Genomic DNA, 18,393 nt, shown 5'->3' on the forward strand with positions numbered 1-18,393 from the left:
CCAAATTTGACCGCTGGATACATGTGAAACCTATAGAGGTTCTATGCTTCTGCGCACGACCAGATTTTGGTATTGGAGGTCGAATCTTGGTACTGGTTTTTTTACTATTAGTAGGAAAATAAACATAGACTAGAGTATCCAAGTGCAAAGTAGGTACCTATGGTATAGGTTATCTTATTTGCTTCACAAGGTGGTGTGTGATGTCGTGACTCACAGGACTCGTACATTGGCATATTTTGATTGATAAGGTTACAAATATACACCTACAGCCTGCATTCAGTCTCTCCTCCGTGTGTATGGAATCAGGCTATACACGCATGTGTGTAGCTATATCCAGCTCCAGCCGCTCAGACCATGGAAAGAACCACATGTGCGTGGCTGGATGGTAAAGACACATGCGTGTGGCTGTAAAATTAAACCATGCACGGCCATGCCAGTCCTTTCAATCCTGGGTTTTAGGGGTCTAAATTATTTTAGGCTTCTAACTTCAGCACAGCCATAGAATTCCATGTACCGGTAATTCCAATTTAGAAATACTCTACCCACACTAAAATTGAGAGAAAAAGAATAAGTGATACAAGAAAACTGATATGTATCACAAAGTTAGACAGAAAGATCCGTCTGTCCGGAGGAGTCTTTTATTTTTTTTTAAACGTTATTGCTCTCCTCTGGAGACAGATAGAAACTTGTCATATACCTCGCTGTATTGAAGCTCTTAACCACGGTCTCTATGGAGAATTAGGTGAGGTACCTCACCCTTCTCAACTGCATCTAATTTACAGCCCTAAATCGGCAAATTTAAACTTGCATAGCAAACTCAACATTTCAAGATTGCATTGCAATCACCAGATTAATGAATCATCCAACATTTTGGTAGAATTTTCATGACAAAAGACACAACTACCAGCCCGTCGATACGGTCGTAACAGCTCTTCAATGTATGAATCCATTAGCCAATCACATGCGAAGTAGATTTCTACGTGCTTTTTATTAAAACACGTACCTCGCATGTGATTGGCTAACAGATTCAAAATGGCGACTTACAGCTAGCGAACGGTAATGTTGCGATATGGATACAAATTTCTGCGATCTACCCTAGTTACTGTAAGTATTTCGATTGCACAAAGTGAGAAAATTACCCAAAATATTGCTGCATAATGTGTCATGTCATGTCAAACTTGTTTGAATGCGAAATACCGGTATGAAATTGGGTTTATTGTGACATTTGGTCTGTGCACAACCGCTGGCAGAGCATTAATACAGGAGCTAGTATGACAGCCTTCGGTCTGTATAGCCTATAGGAGGGGATCCATGAAGCCAGACGCAGTCTCCGCGGAACATATCCCCGACGACCATGATATACAGATGATGATCGATCTTTCGGTCAATCACAAAGTGTGTGTAGGGACCTAGATTCTACTAGTACTACACATTACAAGCTCTGCTTTTTAGTAGGTCCCCCACATTTCATATTTGTAAAATTGTCTTCTCTTGTATTCTTTGTAATTATGACGCTATGTCCTGTCTTATGTTCAATCGATTGTATCATGTTACTTGTGTTTGAGATGTGGAACAATAAAATCAAAATCAAATAAAAAAATCAAAGTAGAATATCTCTAGAGTAACTGCGTCAGTAAGCGGCCGTGCAGCCGTTCGCGGCAGGTACAACATACACGGTAATATACCGCTAAACACAGCATTGCACTGTTACATGCACACTACACATATACTAACACATTAGCAATCAACAAAAACCAACCGATAAAATGGGCACGATCTCTGATGAAAGTGAAATTTTTTCACCTAAATGACAACATATCGCATCCAAAATAAAATTTTCGGTACTTCTTAACATAACAATTAACAAATAATGGTCCAAGAAACTTGATTATTTGTCGTTTTCCCGATGCTCATGGATTTTGAAAACATATCCTCACATAAAATAGAACTTTCGCGAGCCGATGTGGGCCGCCATTTTTGTTCGGAAAGTGGATGTTACCATCGAAAAAAATCAGAAAAACACGAGAAAGACATCAACAACACCGCCAGAATTGCAATCTTGTTTGCGGCCAATGCATGTGCGCCCGCTATTTTCACGTGCTTTCGCAATGGGAATTGGCGCTTACGCAATGTTCGCGAGACATGTGAAGGCGTTCAGCTAAAGATCGCGGAGCACGCGTGTATTGCATAGGGATTGTACATCGTGCCGCAAGCAGAAATACTACGTCGCATATCGCCGTTATCGGCGAAAATTGTGCCGGGTTTTGCCCTGGTAAATCATGAAAACTGCGTTGGTCAATGGTAAATTTCTTTTATGAAAACAATTGCGTGAATGAATAATCTTGTATATGATATATGAAATGGTTGAAAATAATTTGCCTGATTTGTTTACAAGTTGGAAAAACCCTTAACAATGCTTAAACTGCCGCAAACGGGATATTTTACTCTAGATTAGGCTCTAATACGATTACATTTTACATTTAGGTGACTTTATGGATTAATATGGTTCGAGACAATAGAGTTAGGGTTAGGGTTCGGATAGGGGCTGTGCTTAAGTTAGAAGCCTAAAATAATCTAGCCTCCTAAAACCCAGGATAGCCCTCATCAGCTGACAGCACAATATCACAGCTACAGACATTATTGCCTACTTCGTTTTCAATACATGGGACTGTAATGCCAAACTTTCAATATTGGGGATAATTTTCAGCATTTATTCTAGAAATGTTCTCATGTGAAGGTAAGACAAGATACACCCGAAACTTGGCCACATGATGCTCACATATTATGACAAATGAAATGGAATACTTACCTCGGTCTGTGCGTGGTTCCACTAACTGTCGACATGTTGTTAGGAGGGATGGGCGGCCACGGGTGATGTACAAGACAATCAGAATGATCGCTCCGATCGCACGTCGAGTACGGGGTGGACGTGTGTGTAGTGCCGATGTCAACCTATCACTATTGTATTGATTACCTAGTACATGTACTAGTATATCAGATATCAGCCTGCCGTCTGCTGTACGTTCTCTTGATCTCATCCAGAATAACTATCAGTATACACTCTCTACAGAAACATGTGAGAGTGTATAATTCATCTACCTACCTACCTGTCTATCTATTTATCTATCTATCTATATCTATCTATCTATCTATCTATCTATCTATCTATCTATCTATCTATCTATCTATCTATCTATCTATAGATCTATCTATCTATACCGATCTATTTCTTTATTTTATCTATATATCTATTTATTTATTTACTATCTCTCTGTCTATACCTATTTATTTTTTATTTTTTCTATCTATCATTGTCGCTGGTATTAAACACAGTGTATACTTGCTCCGTACTACTTTAGTATGTGTTTTCTCTGTTCATCTTTTTTTTATGGTTAAATTACTAAATTACCCTTTTTGAATCGATATAAAGACGGGGGGATTTAGGGAATAATTAACCAGACGAAGAATAAACTTGCGTAGACTAGGTGACCAGAATGGTCTATTAAATAACTCTAGGGGAAGTATCCATTTCATTATTTTCATTCCCATCGATATAATGGATATATATATATATATATGTACATATAACATATCATATATACATATAACATATCATATATATATATATATATATATATATATATATATATATATATATATGTCTGATATGTCCGATATATATTTTTTCTATCAATATTGCCTAATAAAGTTTCATATCAGGTGGATGTGCTGGTAAACACCAATTTAAAGGATCACGTTATGATAATCATTATATCACAGAATCTGATGTTGATCTCAGTGAATTAAAAAAAAATAAGAGAAAACATGCCCGTTGGTACAAATGACTTTCTTGCTGTTCAGGCGCAAGATGAAACTCCAAACCGGGCTTATCAGTTCAATTTATTTTTTGGACAGGGTTCAAAAGATTGCAATCCACACTCAGTGCACTCGTTGTATAGAAGTTTACAAATTGTTTGAATACTTCATCTTATTTTCATATGTTAGATATAACAGTATAGGATTTCCGTTGTACAGAATAACATGCAAATACTCTACAAAGAATACGCCTTTCAGTCATAACACGATATAATTTCTTGAATTGTCATCAAGTGTTCATATTTTTCAAAGGAAATTCAGAAATATAGCAAAACAAAAACAAGTCCGGAACATAATCCAGTGAATGTGCTGTGACAAAAAAAAAAAGGACAAGCCTTGTGTCTGCGCCTGAGTGCAGACCAAAATATGTCACAAGGTTCTTTATGCACGAATCAGAGTGATTGGTTCAGTTCCTAATTCAACCTTACATACTGTTTAAAAAAAAAAAATAATACGTGGCACTCATTCTAAGTATTTTAGACATCTTCCAATAAGAAGTGGGCCCTATCTGGGTCGCATTTAGGCATAAAAATGTGCCCATCGGTTTTTTTTTCTGTTTCTTTTGTTTTTGTACTGTTGTACCCACGTGTTGTCTTCCCACCGGACGTTTTCCGTCAGGGACCATCAAATTACTCATTGAATAGAATAATAACTTTCAGGGGAAAATCAAAGTATAGGGAAGACAATTAATAATGTTAGTAAGGATATGGGCACAAAAAAGGGCACTTTTAACTCAGATCAAGGAAGTTAATTGTAATGTTTATTTTTTTTCTTTTGTGGGGGAGGATGAATTGCTCCAGGTCCTTCACCAAGGTTCAACCGCTCTTTCCAGAACACATGTATTAAAACATGATATATATGTTGATTTGATTATTATTTTTTTTTTACACAGGACTGTGACCGAAAGAGAAGAACTGCTGTGCTGCTCTTTCAACATAAGCACAATATCCAAGTGTTACGACGCCCTCTACCATTTGCTCTATTTTGCGCTGCACTCCCACTGTTCGAGGGGTAACGTCTCAAACATGCAATTAATGACTGACAGCTTGCTACAAATGAAAAGTTAACGCGAAATATGAATATACATTAAAGTAAATTAATGACTTAAATGCCTTATCTACATTCTTCCGGAAAGCGTGCAATAAGAATAGTCTGCGACGTAAGCCCTTTCGAGCACACTGCAACATTATTCAAGAAAATGAAAGTTTTAAAAATTGATCAAAATAATAGTGCAATTACAAGTGGCCATATCTATGTTTTCGTATTTTAAAGGCATTTTACCAGTAACCTTCGATAAGTCATTCATCCAAAATAGTGCAGTTCATAGTTATAACACCAGATGTGCTAATAACATATGTTTACCCTTTTACCAAGATAAGTTTTCAAAGACTACAATTAGATATATTGGAGCTAAGTGCTGGAATGAGTTACCTGCTATTATCAAAGAATGTCCTACACTCTCATCTTTTAAACGTAAATATAAAACGTTTTTAATCCAAAGTGCAGCTGAATAATTCTTGGGATAGTTGCCTTTTTGTTTTGTTTTATTTTGTTTTGTTTTGTTATCTCTTACTTGCAATTTTGTGTATAATTTCTAATGGTGTAGATTTACTTTTAAAATGTATATTTTTGATTGCAATTTATAGCTTCTTCCCTGTAAGGGAATCGGCCTTGATAAGTCCTATATATTATGGTCTTTTTTTTTTTAATTCCCACACATGCTAAGTATACCTTTTGCATTATTTCCTTTTGTTTCCTTTGTAAACGTAATGTACAATATGTTATGTCCATGTATGCGTGCTTTTATGCTTTTTAGCATGTGGAATGAATGAAATTGAATTGATTTGAATTGAACCCTTTGGCCCTTTGATAAGATGAAAAAAACAACAACCGAGAACTCACAAGACTCTGTTTTGCGTTGTATACCACACTATACCTTACAATAAATTTCATTGGTGTTAATTTGTTGAGGCAAACTAAATGCAAACCCTTGTGAAGCAAATCTCCACATGGTCTAGAGAGAGGTACATTTATTTCAGAAATTAACGATATCTACTTACAAAGAGATAGATATGAGAAACCGAAATCATTTTACCTTCACTGTAGGCCTATACTCATGCAGATCGCTGATGAATCGAGAAAATAAAATTGGCTGTTTACCTCATCTACAAGTCATCGATTTTATCCACCATCTGTTGATATGCTTGCAATGAATGTCAAAAGACAGAATGATGTACATTTCATATTTTTCTTGCGATAATCTATATTTCGGAAAGTGATGTCATTGCGGGTGAGCATAGTGCCGTGTGTATCTAGAATAGTATTTTTCACGTTCACGGTTATGTTAGCAAAGATAGCGATCTGAAGTTGGAAGCTATTTTGCATCAAAACAGAGTGAGAAAGAGAGAGGGGAAGAAAGCAAGAGACGGAGGGAAGGACTAGAGGGGGAGGAGAGAAAGACGAGATGTGTATAATATAGTTGTATATATATATTATATGTATATATATACATTATATATATAATTATTTACATATATTATACATATATATGTATTATATATGTATATATATATATATATTATACATATATATGTATTATGTATAGGTGAGAGTAAGGAAGAGGCGGTAGACGTATAGCTTTTGAATCCTCCCAATTTGATTTTAATTCTCGAGCTTTCGGGCCCTGCCCTTTATCAAGACTGAGGATTAAAGAAATTGGACAAAATACAGAACATGATATAGATATTGTATACACAAAATAATAACGATGATCAAGACAATAGTGAAAATAATAACGACAATGATAGAGGCAGAGACAGCAGAAAATAACAAAACTATAATAGGAGCGCATATGCGTCAATCTTACATAATATAACATACATACATACAATCACAAACAAGCATACATATGAACACGTACAAACACGTATAACTAAACATCTGCGCACACACGTGTACATATAGATACTTGCAAATCTCCACACACATATGAAGACAGGCAACCATATACTAGTAAACAATAACGGCAATTGATTAATAAAAATCATAAGAGCGGATACTGTATGATAGTGTTGGCCAGACTACTTTCTGCGAAAATAAAGTTCCTATATCTGTCATCCGTAATGAATTTGACTATTTAGAGCCTTAATTCATTCGGGAAAATGAATCACATTTTTCTCATTTTCTTCCTTACATGAAATTTAAGATTTTTTCTTCTTCTTCAAGCAATATGAGCTTTAAAACCATGGGATTTAAGGAATTGGTCTGGCAATTTTTATATTATACAAATGATGCACAGGACCCCTTCGCCTCGTGCATGTTTCACAATTGTAAATACCCTCGAGTGCGCTACATCTCCACTAACGCCACGAAGTAATCCTGTGCATCATTTGTTTTATGAAATGGGTCGAAAACTAACAGCATTTTTCAGGTACCTTTGTGGGTCAATACCAGTCAGCTACATGTAGCACTTGCTCAAGAATCGATGTCCGAAGATGTTCGTCCCAAACATTTACGCACGTCACACTCGGAAATCCCGCACATATAAGTACTGTACGTATAAGAGTTTACGTACGCCACACACGTTATGCACACAAGAAAGGCCGGCCGGCAGCACGAACCAGAAGTTGTTTACAGGATTGACAGCGCGTATAGTAGCGCGCGACGCACTTGTAACAACTGATTGAGTGCGCACTGCTAGTGTAAACATTGTGACGTCAGGCCGTGCATGTTAGTGAGAAATTAATACACGCACACGTGACTCATTTCAGCGCTACCAATTGGCTACATTCTTGAACCCATTTTATAAAGTGTTATAACAATGCAATGTCAGAAGACGAAACAGAAATGCTTAATTCATTTTGATCTTTACAAAACATTTTTTTTTCGAATATTAAGGAATATCAAGGAATGTATAAATTCGGTGTATTTCTGAATGGTTGATAGTCTTCATTACCTTTTTATAAGTAGATTTGTCAATCTAATGGATTTGTTTTGTTATTTTTGTCATGAAAACATTTCATCACGTGTATGTTCCATATCATGTCGAAACATTCAAAGAAAACCAAATTTACTTTTCTGTGGAGCATGTTGTTGGAACGGGATCGCATTATCTTTTTGTTCTCGAAATTCCCAAGCGCGCGTGATGACCTTTGTGATGTTGACGTCGATCAGCTGTTTGATGCTGAGTAGTACAGCTCGAGGTTCAGATTGCGCAAGTCAGGTTGATCCATTGGTTAGTGGGGGTGGAGATCATCATATTCCACAATCAATAATAAGGAAGTGCATGTATAACAATAATTATCAACATTACTTTAACTATAGATATTATGCTTATTCCACCGCTCTCGAAATGAGATATCCATATTGTAGATTATCTTTACATTCTGTGCATATCCAAGACCTATGCAGTATGCAGATTACCTCCTCTACCAATACTGTCATGTAATAGATTTTTGTTGACTCTTGACTTTACGATTACTAATCCAGAATCATCCAGTTCCATAGCCAGTCATAGTGCACAGATCTCAGCGCTAAGTAGCCGATCGTTTGCGTGCGTGCGTACGTACGTACGCACGATTACTAAGTACATGTATAGGGTGTCTTTTTAGCTACGACTCCGACGAGACTGCGCAGGGATATTTATCTTTTACACGTACACTAGCTAGCTAGACAAGTAACACGTCTGTTTGGCTGTGCTGCGCCTTGCTTTGTCGTCCTCTCGGTGTTGTTCCTCCAAAAAGATCGAGAGAATCCTACCTTGAAGCGTACCAAGTTTCCCAACGAAGTGTACAGGAAATCAATATTGATGGTTTTATCAATAGACAAAACGTCCAAGTTGGATCTGAATTTCAGTAGAAATGAGGAAAAAACGTCGCAAAGTAGCCACCTATTTGGTGCAATCAACCCCATCGACCAATGCATCGACAAGATGTCCGCTGACCGAGCAGCCATGTTGTAAGTTCTGGGCCCTGTTTCATAAAGCTGTTCGTAAAGTTACGAACAACTTACGAGCGGCTGGTGATCAGTTCTGATTTGCTATACTTATCAGAATTTCCATAATTCAGCACAAGAACTGATCACCTGTCGCTCGTAAGTCACTTGTAACTTTACGAGCAGCTTTATGAAACACCCTCCTGAAGTTGGTGCTGTGTTGAGTTATGGGTGACGACTGGGTCTATGTCATGTTCATGATGTTATTATTACTATCAGTCGTCGTCGACAAATTGTTCTGCTTTATGTTATTCTCATTTAATTCGTTCACAAACAGGGTAAGACAGGGTTTATATAGCTTCTAGTATTAACTTTCTTTGGCGCCTGGCCTCGTCTCTCAAAAAATCCACAAAACTGCTGTTTCAATATCAATCAAGATTGTCATAAATTTAAACTTTCATAGGCAGCAGAAAAGTTTTCCATGGCGGGGATCATTTGGGCATTTTAAATACCGATATGACAACTATTTTACGGGTAAATTTTATTGAACATGCATGTGCACGAGTGTTATGCACAGCCATGCACAGGCACATAGAAATTAGAATTTCTACCATTGATCATGATGACAGGATCAGGAGGGGGTTGCTCTCCATGTGACTTGCAGTGTAGGCCTATCCACATTTATGTATAAAAAAAAAAAAGCATCAAAAAGATTTTATTGAAGACATGTTTGTATGGTGCAGGTGTCATTTAGTGTCAATGTTTTTCCCAGAGAAGGATTTTTTTTTCTTTCTATCTCCATTTAAAGGGGCTATATTGCCCAGAACATAATGGTGAAACTCTGAAAGGACTCTCATTTGATACTGAATTTTTTGTTACAGTTTTGTATTCTCACATTTCAATTTCTATGTTGCTATCATGCAACTTTGGCCGTAGATACATTGTAATGGAATTATACCAATAAATATTACAGACCAAGTGCATGTAAAAGCAACAAATAGCAGTTCTGCTTGGTATCAATTTACCCATGATGGGTTGTTACAAGTGTATGTTTTGCTTGAAGGTTGTGTTATTAAGGTTTACAAGGTTTGTGTTTGTGGGTTTTGAAATCAATGTTTTTTTTTTTCTCTCTCTCCCTCTCTTGTCTCTCCAAAAAAAGAGGGTGAAGGAGAGAACAAATCATAATTCACCGAGAGAAAATGCTCCAATTTTCTTACAATAGTTCAGTTCCAGGAGCTTTGTAGATGCCAGCATATCTTGACAATAACATTGACTGGCTAATTTCAGTAGATAATGCCCATGTACTACAGTGACGATTGCAGCTAGAAGAGTCTGATGAGTTCAATGTAGGGTTGGTATTTTGCCAATTATACACGTAGTTGATGATCCCAATTTGGCCTAGATGCTGACTAATTCCATGCTTCAATCCTTGCCACATTCTTGCTGACAAGTGATTTTCTCTTCCTGCCTGAATGCAGGGAGTCCGGAAAGAACTACATCTTCACGCTTGGAAGGGCGCCTCAGCAGTGCTCCTGATGTTCCTTCGGGATCAGAGGATGGTCTTATCCTTCAAAGTGTCACTGAGGAAGATGAAAAGTCGGGCATATTGGCCTCAAAGTTCTTCAAGGTATCCAGAGAGCAGTATCCATTACTTTCTTACCAAAGACGCTGTTTTGTTGATGCCAGATGTTTTATAGTCTGATGACCTATAATTCATTTCTGTGAATTTTATTTTATGAGAAAAATATTTGAATTCTCAGTTATAACATGCCAAGATGACTTTCTTTTTCTTTTAAGTGGAGCCAGTGGTAACATAACTTACATTGAGTCGTGTATTTTGTTGTAATCTATAACTTCAAGGACCTTAAACAAAAGATAGGCATCAATCACATTGGCAAACAAACCTGTGTCTTTTTGAAAGTTAATGCCCTGGTTTTAATGGCAAGCTTGAAAGCAGGCCATACCAGTGTCACCAAATGGAGAAATTCTATTATGACAGAATAGGTTTGTGAAATAAGCATGAAGATCATGATTTAGTGAATGGACGAAAAGGAGAAGAAGAAATAAAGAGTTATATTGTGTGAAAGCCCTTAAAAGAATGGATCAGAATGTTTAGTAATTGTAATGTTGTAATGTTTAGTAATCGGAACCCTGTTGATGGGTTGGTATCATGCACGGTGTGGAGAAATGCAAATTGATCCCATCTCTTCTTCTCTGTCATGTTTTATGAACAGAACTTGTCGACTGCAGGAGGCCCCAGTGACACAAGCTACCTGCGCTTCCTGCATCATTTGACGGACAACTTGCTGGTAAAGTGGGAGAGTGTCCTACACAACTCGCGTCTCTATGTCCAGTTGCCAACGGACAGCCTACACCAAGGGAGTAGAGACAGGTGAGCCATCCTAACAGCAGCATACATGTAGATCAAGGAATCCTGAATATAATAGTCAAAGTAGAGAAACAGGATTCTTTTTTCCATGTAGCAACTTGTGACCATGTCTATCATTCAGAAATAGTTGGACCATGACTGATGATGTGACTGATAGTGTAAAAAGTGTAATGAAATAAAGATGATTTTCAAAAGGACTCTTGAACAAAGAGTAAATAATGATGGAAAAAACAACAACTACAGTTTGTAATTTGTTTGTCTTATGCTTATTCTGATTGCACCATATTGCAGATTTTTTATTATTATTATTTAGTCATGTTTGCCATTTCCGAGGCACCTGTATGCCTCATACAATAAGTGTGGATAAGATAAGGTGGTATTTCAATCTGTACATGAGAAGATGCTATCTCATTTTGTTGGCAGCCTTGTGGAGTTGTTGGACATTGCTGAGGAGCAGTTGGAATGCAAGCAAGTCATCATCATGTTCAGCAGGAACAGGCAGGATGTTGGTAAGTCACCATTTATTCACAGCATGCCATGCAAAGTTGATTTTACATTTGGTTCAAAGGATATGAGATGTTAAGAATGCTTTTCCTTGTTTCTCTAGAGAGTTGTCTGTGTCGTAATGCCAATCTTAATGCCGATCACTTTCTGTGCAATTACCCTTTTGTTTGAATCAATTAGACATACCTTTAGAGGAAGCACTTAAGTGTGTAGCAATAAAAAATATAGGAGAAAGTCTTCAGAGAGAGTCAAAAGTGGGAGAGCTCACATGAATTACACATCTTTATGAATGTTTTTCTCCAAATCGGGGCTTGATTTCTAGTGTTGCTTTTAATCATGAAAGGATGCAATGAATACTGCTGCTTGCATGCATGCTCTATGCCAGAAGCTTTTGGTTCATAGGTTGGGATTCACTGTATTTTATTAGCTGCTGTTAACACAAACACTGCATACTTGTGTGCAGTGAAGTAAAAGATGTACAGGTGATGATTTTCGGACCTGGATTAGTTCATTGTAATGAGAATTTTGTTATAACCATGTTCGTTATAACGGGAGTACACTAGAATGTTTACTTTACCGAAGCGAATCAACTAATGCAGATTACTGTTTGCACATTGGCATATTTAAAATTTTTGGAGGAGTTCAGGCAGATCCTGTCAAAACAGTGTTTTTATTTGAACATTATGATCCCATGGGCACTGGAGTCACACTCTCTAATCATTACTTTCTCCCTTTCTGTCTGTCTGTCTTGCTGTCTCCAGCCGCGCTGATGCGAACCTTCAAGTTCATGGGGTTCGAGACTATGCCGCCTGGACACGAGTTGCTGCCTCAGAGCAGTGATCATTTCTTCATGGCATACAACATCTAATCCTAGACTTGCATTGCCAAGTCATGGGCAGGGCCAGCCATGAGAAGAATAGAAAGAGCTCTGCAGTGTGTACATAGTGTTTCTCAAACCACTGCTTCAAATTAAGGGTTGCTCAAAAGACCCCACATTTGCTGTGGCTTGAATGTCCTGTTTTTCTTTGTTACTGGTAATGTTTTAACATACATATTGTGGTCATTAGCATGTTTTGTTAAACTCCGGTGAATTGGTCAAAGCGACTTGAAGTATATGCATCTCATCTTCGTCAAGCTTACAGTTTTGTAAATGAGTTAGAGATAATTTATTGGAACCGTAATATATTTCTGAGTCACTTTTCATCTACACTTACTTTGTTGCGTGCAAACAGCATAACATATTTACATTTTGTTTTATGTATCACAGGAATAGAGAACAATAAAATAATCTCTATGGGATAGTAAAGAAATGGATAAATAGTTTTTATCTTATGCTTGACATAAAACTATACAGTGACTTGATGATAAAGAAATGCAAGGTGGAGATTGGTTTAAATTTTAAGAAGAGCATACAAATTATTCTTTTGAATTGCTGTATGTGATCTTTTGGCAGTTTTGCACAGCTTGTATACATAAAGTTACGTAAGTAAAATAAAATTGTTTGTTAACAGTGATGCTTTTGTTGATCATAGTGTGTCATTCATTGATGCTTGTTATTGAAGTAAGGAATTTGCCTGTGTGATGTGTAGTGTATTTGAACTATGAAATGTAGTCTGTCATAAAATGGTGATGGGGATCCAAATCAAATCACTGAGAGCTGTCACATGACCAGTCTGTGATTTTGCCTTATGGCCCATATTTACTTTTCACTGTGGGTCTAACTATCTGTATATTGATCGGTATGAATGATCGCTTGACTGTGTTCTGCTGCATTGCAATTCTTTGTGTGTATGGTCTGGCTAGCTTTGAGCTGGTGTTGGTCTGGGAATCTTGCAAAAATGGCTGCCACTGAATTTAAATTCTGTCACCATTTTAAAGAGCAAATAATGGACATCACTTGTCAGAAGTTAGTAAAAATACCCACCGGCAGGAACTTTTTATCAATCCAAGGTTACTACAGCTGTATCTGGTGGACTAATTCTTACTCGTGCTCTGTGTAATGTGTGTTATTTTCATATTTGACAATGCCATTGCTGCCCTTAGACATTGCCTTTCTCTTTTTGCTTTTTTTACCCGGCAGTAAATCTCTTACATGCTCATGTGCGCGAGTGATGCCTGCGTGTGTTTGTGTGTGTGTGTGATTGTGTTCATAGAAAGTGAAGTTAAAATTTGGGTTTGTGTTTTTGCCGAGGTTATTATTTATTAATTTTTAGAGAAGTGTCCAGGAGAAACAAATCACACAAGAATTGAAGTGACAATATTTACCGGTAATTTAGTTTTCGAAACTCAATACACGTAACTATGGTGAATGTATAATGTACAAGAGGGAGTGCTACAATTCAGCCCCCCATTCACGTTGTCATCGCACTTTTTGATCAGATAATACATGGACCCCAAATGCAGAACATATCCAACAACTTACTGAAAGTAGTCCCTTGTATACAACATGCATTGACTTACCAAAATACCTTGGGGGTCCAGAAGGTAAAACATGTTTTTAATCAAAGAAAACAAGAAAGAACATAGGAAACTGAACACGTGGCCAATGTTGCCAAAATTTTAATTTGGTCTGACTGAGGCACAATGACTTGGGTGTACAGTCCCCGGTGTGGCAAGTACAGTTGTACTACATAATACAGACATGATCATTCTGTAGATCTGAATCTGATTTTTTTTTTCTCAAGTCTATACACATTTTGCTTCTTCCATCTATCAAAATCACCTGAAAATGTTGATTTCCGATTTTTCAACAAACCTCAATATCATCCCTGATGATATCATGATGTGTGCAGTGAAAGGTTAGTGATAAAAATGACATTGAGCAAACACTCAGATGATAAGCATGTTTAACATAATTATAGACAGCCACAGTCATGTTATCCACGTACCACACGTCAGTCCCCTCATGTACTACCAGTAACATGTCTCCAGCACGTGAAGAAAATCGCCCATGGAAAATGGCTGCTGTAGCGGTCGAATGACGTCATGGAAGCCGTAATTTTATCTAGTGAAACCATTCTGATGTTGGCATTGTGTGCTTGTCTATACATTGTATCAAGTATGCTCGTTCTCATAGGCATTGTACATGTATACCCTAATCCGAGCTTAAGCTAAAGGGTTTACTTGCTTAAATTGTGGGCTCACAATGTGGGCGGATTTTATGAAGTGGTTCCAAACACGTTTAAGCCGGTCGTATAGTCAGACTATGAACTTTGGCAAGGTATTTACTCTGGGCCACCGAAGCATGGACCTACTGTGTATATATTAAACCACATTGCACAGGGTGGCACGAGTGTCCTTGCACTCGTGCATGTACATTGTACTCGACGATATACTAGTACACTGTACTCGTAATGATGGCCCCAATGTATATTGCTTTCGGACCCCCTCGATGCCAGCCACTTTGCTTGCGGTATCGATATAAATACATGGTTTTTTGGGAGTGTAGTAGGATCATGATCAAAGTTGATCAGAATATGCCCATTGTAGCAATGCGAGTTGGACCGACATGGCCTTGACGGTAAAAAACCGTGGCCTAGCCCGAGACAACGCAGATACGCACGCCCACACACACACACAGCAACTACCAGTATACACAACGACAGTATAATCTATCTATCTATCTATCTATCTATCTATTTATCTATGTATGTATGTATGTATGTATGTATGTATGTATGTATGTATGTATGTATGTATGTATGTATGTATCTATCTATCTATCTATCTCTATCTATCTATCTCTACCCTGGATGATATACCTATATAATATAATTATGTATGTGTATGTGTGTGCGTAATAATGTAGGCCATGTAGGCTACATTAGTGCATGCATACATTCATTGACAGTCATGGGTTTGATGCGCATCTATGATCTAATCAAATTAAGGCGAAATTTCGTTTGTACACAAACTATTTACCTTGCGTGAGCTTTCGCTTACTGTCTGTGGGCTTCATCAGACTGGCTTCAAAATTTCACCTTAATTAGAGAATTACCAATCAGATGAACCTCTTCCAAGATATGATCTAATCATTTTCGTTGTTCATAGCAAAATATTACATATCAGTGCAGCTTTAGAAGGAGAAGATAAACGTAGTGAAAATCACACCATTGATATTTGCAGTCGGTCAATGGGGAGGAGGGATACAGAGTACGGGCGAGGGGCGGCGCCGATTTTATGTCACACTACAGTGTATTTAGTTTTCAGGGATCCACCACCACAGGTCCTGTCACAAAGGCGTAAAAACGATACGGGCAGTTTCGAGCAGGGCTTCAGCTCGACTGGTACCATAAAAGAGCGTTAAAAAAAAAAAAAAACCAGAAAAAGGGGCGGATCGGATCCAGGAATTCCGAAAAGGGGAGGGGAAGCCAAATATATTTCTGGTTCCACTTCAGGGTTTCATCGGCTGACAAGAAAAAAAAATGATTTTTTTTTTCTTTTTATTTAGTTTGTTCGAGAAAAAAAAAAATTAAGGGGGAGGCGCCTGGGGCACTCCCCTCTGGACCCGCTAATGAGAAACAAGGCCGCATGTCAATTCACCCAGGGAGGTGAGAGGAAACACCTCCCTGATTCACCCAAACAACTTGCTTCGCCAAGGCGGGCGGGCGCGCAACTTCATGGACTTTAACCTTGCGATTGAACCAGCAGCGTGACAAAGCTACCGGCATGTTAATCTCATAACACGTCATTGTCTAGTGTCGTCCTACTTGACTTCTCTTTACACGGGCGACACAAAGCACATGATGCATGAGAACGTGCAATCGCCTGATATTGTCACAGTCCTCATATCTTGACACGTGCTTCAAAATTAATAGCGATTACGTGACAGAAAATGGGTGTCGAATATGTTATGACGACGCTTTGAAAGTGACTGCATTTTTATTGTAAAGATAATGCCCACGAAAATGGTGTAGAAGGGCCTACTGTTAGACTTTGAGAGGGCAAAGTTTGTTGGATGCACCTTTATACAGCTTTTGAACTGACATCAGATTGAACCAGGGAGGTGAGGTTCCTCTCACCTCCCTGATTGAACTGAGTTGAACAAAATAAGACTATGAGTGTTCAGTTCCTAGGATACAGTTCATATTCACTCGAACAGTTTTACAAATAGGGCTAAATTTTACTACTCCCTCGATGGAAATAATTGTACCATTGCGTCTTCCACATTTTATTAGATTCCTATACACAATGCACGCACAATGATTGAAGACGAAACGCATTTTCAGTGAGAGCCTTCTAAATATCTATAACGCGCCACATTTCACTGAAGACATAAGCCTACACTAATGGTCCAAACACTGAAAGGTTAACTCGAGAGATTAAAATATTTCTTGTTCTATGTTTTACAGAATTTCATTGAAAGCTATTGAGATATGAAAGGGACACTTTCTGAAATAAATTTGCCTCGACTTGCTAATTTTCAGTAAATGTTCTCTGCAGGCAAAAGTTTTCTGCAGACATGAGGAGTTTATAGTTATATCAATCACATCTATTATCATGACACCTCCAGACAAATGGAATTGATCCTTTCATGTAAACTCAGATTTTATGTTTCAAGTCACGCGATACAATCGTAAACTAACTTTCAAGTGTTGACATGCGCTCTCAGAAACACAAGTTGCCAACATAACTATAGTACATTTTCATGACATTAATAATTCTTCTCCGCCATCCTACAAAGGAAATGAAACTGTTAACACAATACGCACACAAGTACTGTAATATTTTTTTTAATCACTCAACACAGTACCTTCATGACCTTTGGTACTATGTAAAGATATTGCAGGTGAACCTATTTCAATTGCTATTTTCGTGAACATTTCTTTCGGCATTGATTTTGTTAAATTCGTGAACGTTGTACGCAAAACAAAAAGTGTGAATGATATATATCTTATGACGTCATACAAACATAATTTTCCCAATTGAACCCACTACAGTTTTCGAGAACCCAGGTGGGCATGTAAAGTGAAAGCGATGCAATGAACAACTTCCCTAAAACTCTGCCAAATACCGTGCATGCCGGGTGGGCACAAGTCACGGGTGCACCCCAACTCATGCATTACCTGTTTTTTTTTTTTTCTCTCTCTCTATCTTTATCATGAATCGTCGCAGAAAAAAGAGAAAAACTATCAAACTCCAAAATGGCATGTGATCATCAAATCAAAATGAACAATGAAAACTCTTCATTTCAATGGGGTATATAGTAGAGAAGTCGATAGAGATATGCATTTTGTTCAGTTTACCCATATATTTACAGGTATTGAGGTTTGCTTGAAATATCTAAGAATATCTATTTCCCAAAGTATGTCTTAATACCTTCCAAAGAATGCGACAAACAAATAACTATTGTCGGGATAAAGATCTCACTTAAGGTAAGTACAATTTTTTTTAATGGTGTTATGTTTTATGTTTCACATCTAATAAGCGCGGTATATAAAAGTTACATATTAGCGTGAGTATAATAGGTTTTCAGTTTATACTCGCATCACTTGTGCTGTAGGGGGTAGGCCCTAATACCAGTCGTAATAATAATGTTTGGAATATATGCAGGCAGGGGTATCTTATTACCAAATATCGATAATGATCCTCTGTTTTGTCTCAACATAATTATGGTATAACCCCCTCCTCTCACTCTCTTCCTTTCTTATTGAAGAAAAAAAAACTGCTGGTAGTGCATTCCCATAATGTAA

General features: G+C 37.6%; 2 protein-coding genes across 2 annotated transcripts in view; one reads left to right on the forward strand and one right to left on the reverse strand.

The window, feature by feature from the left end:
• LOC139737607 (dynactin subunit 6-like) overlaps positions 1–2,871 on the reverse strand; it is a 46,370-nt gene extending 43,499 nt beyond the window's left edge. Inside the window, exon 1 of the mRNA XM_071648288.1 lies at positions 2,810–2,871. Coding sequence (XP_071504389.1) covers positions 2,810–2,844 — 35 coding nt within the window. The 5' untranslated portion in view covers positions 2,845–2,871. The remainder of the gene's footprint in view (positions 1–2,809) is intronic.
• Positions 2,872–8,434: 5,563 nt separating this feature from the next.
• Positions 8,435–13,391, forward strand: LOC139737608 (ornithine decarboxylase antizyme 1-like). The gene is made up of 5 exons (XM_071648289.1): positions 8,435–8,832; positions 10,287–10,435; positions 11,043–11,200; positions 11,621–11,706; positions 12,463–13,391. The coding sequence occupies exons 1-5, from the start codon at positions 8,736–8,738 to the stop codon at positions 12,567–12,569; spliced, it is 597 nt and encodes a 198-aa protein (XP_071504390.1). The 5' UTR covers positions 8,435–8,735; the 3' UTR covers positions 12,570–13,391.
• The last annotated feature ends 5,002 nt before the right edge of the window (positions 13,392–18,393 follow it).

This window comes from Diadema antillarum, unplaced genomic scaffold, assembly GCF_040938485.1.
Source record: "Diadema antillarum isolate AM-2024a unplaced genomic scaffold, OU_Dant_1.0 seq00000696_RagTag, whole genome shotgun sequence".
NCBI lineage: Eukaryota > Metazoa > Echinodermata > Echinoidea > Diadematoida > Diadematidae > Diadema > Diadema antillarum.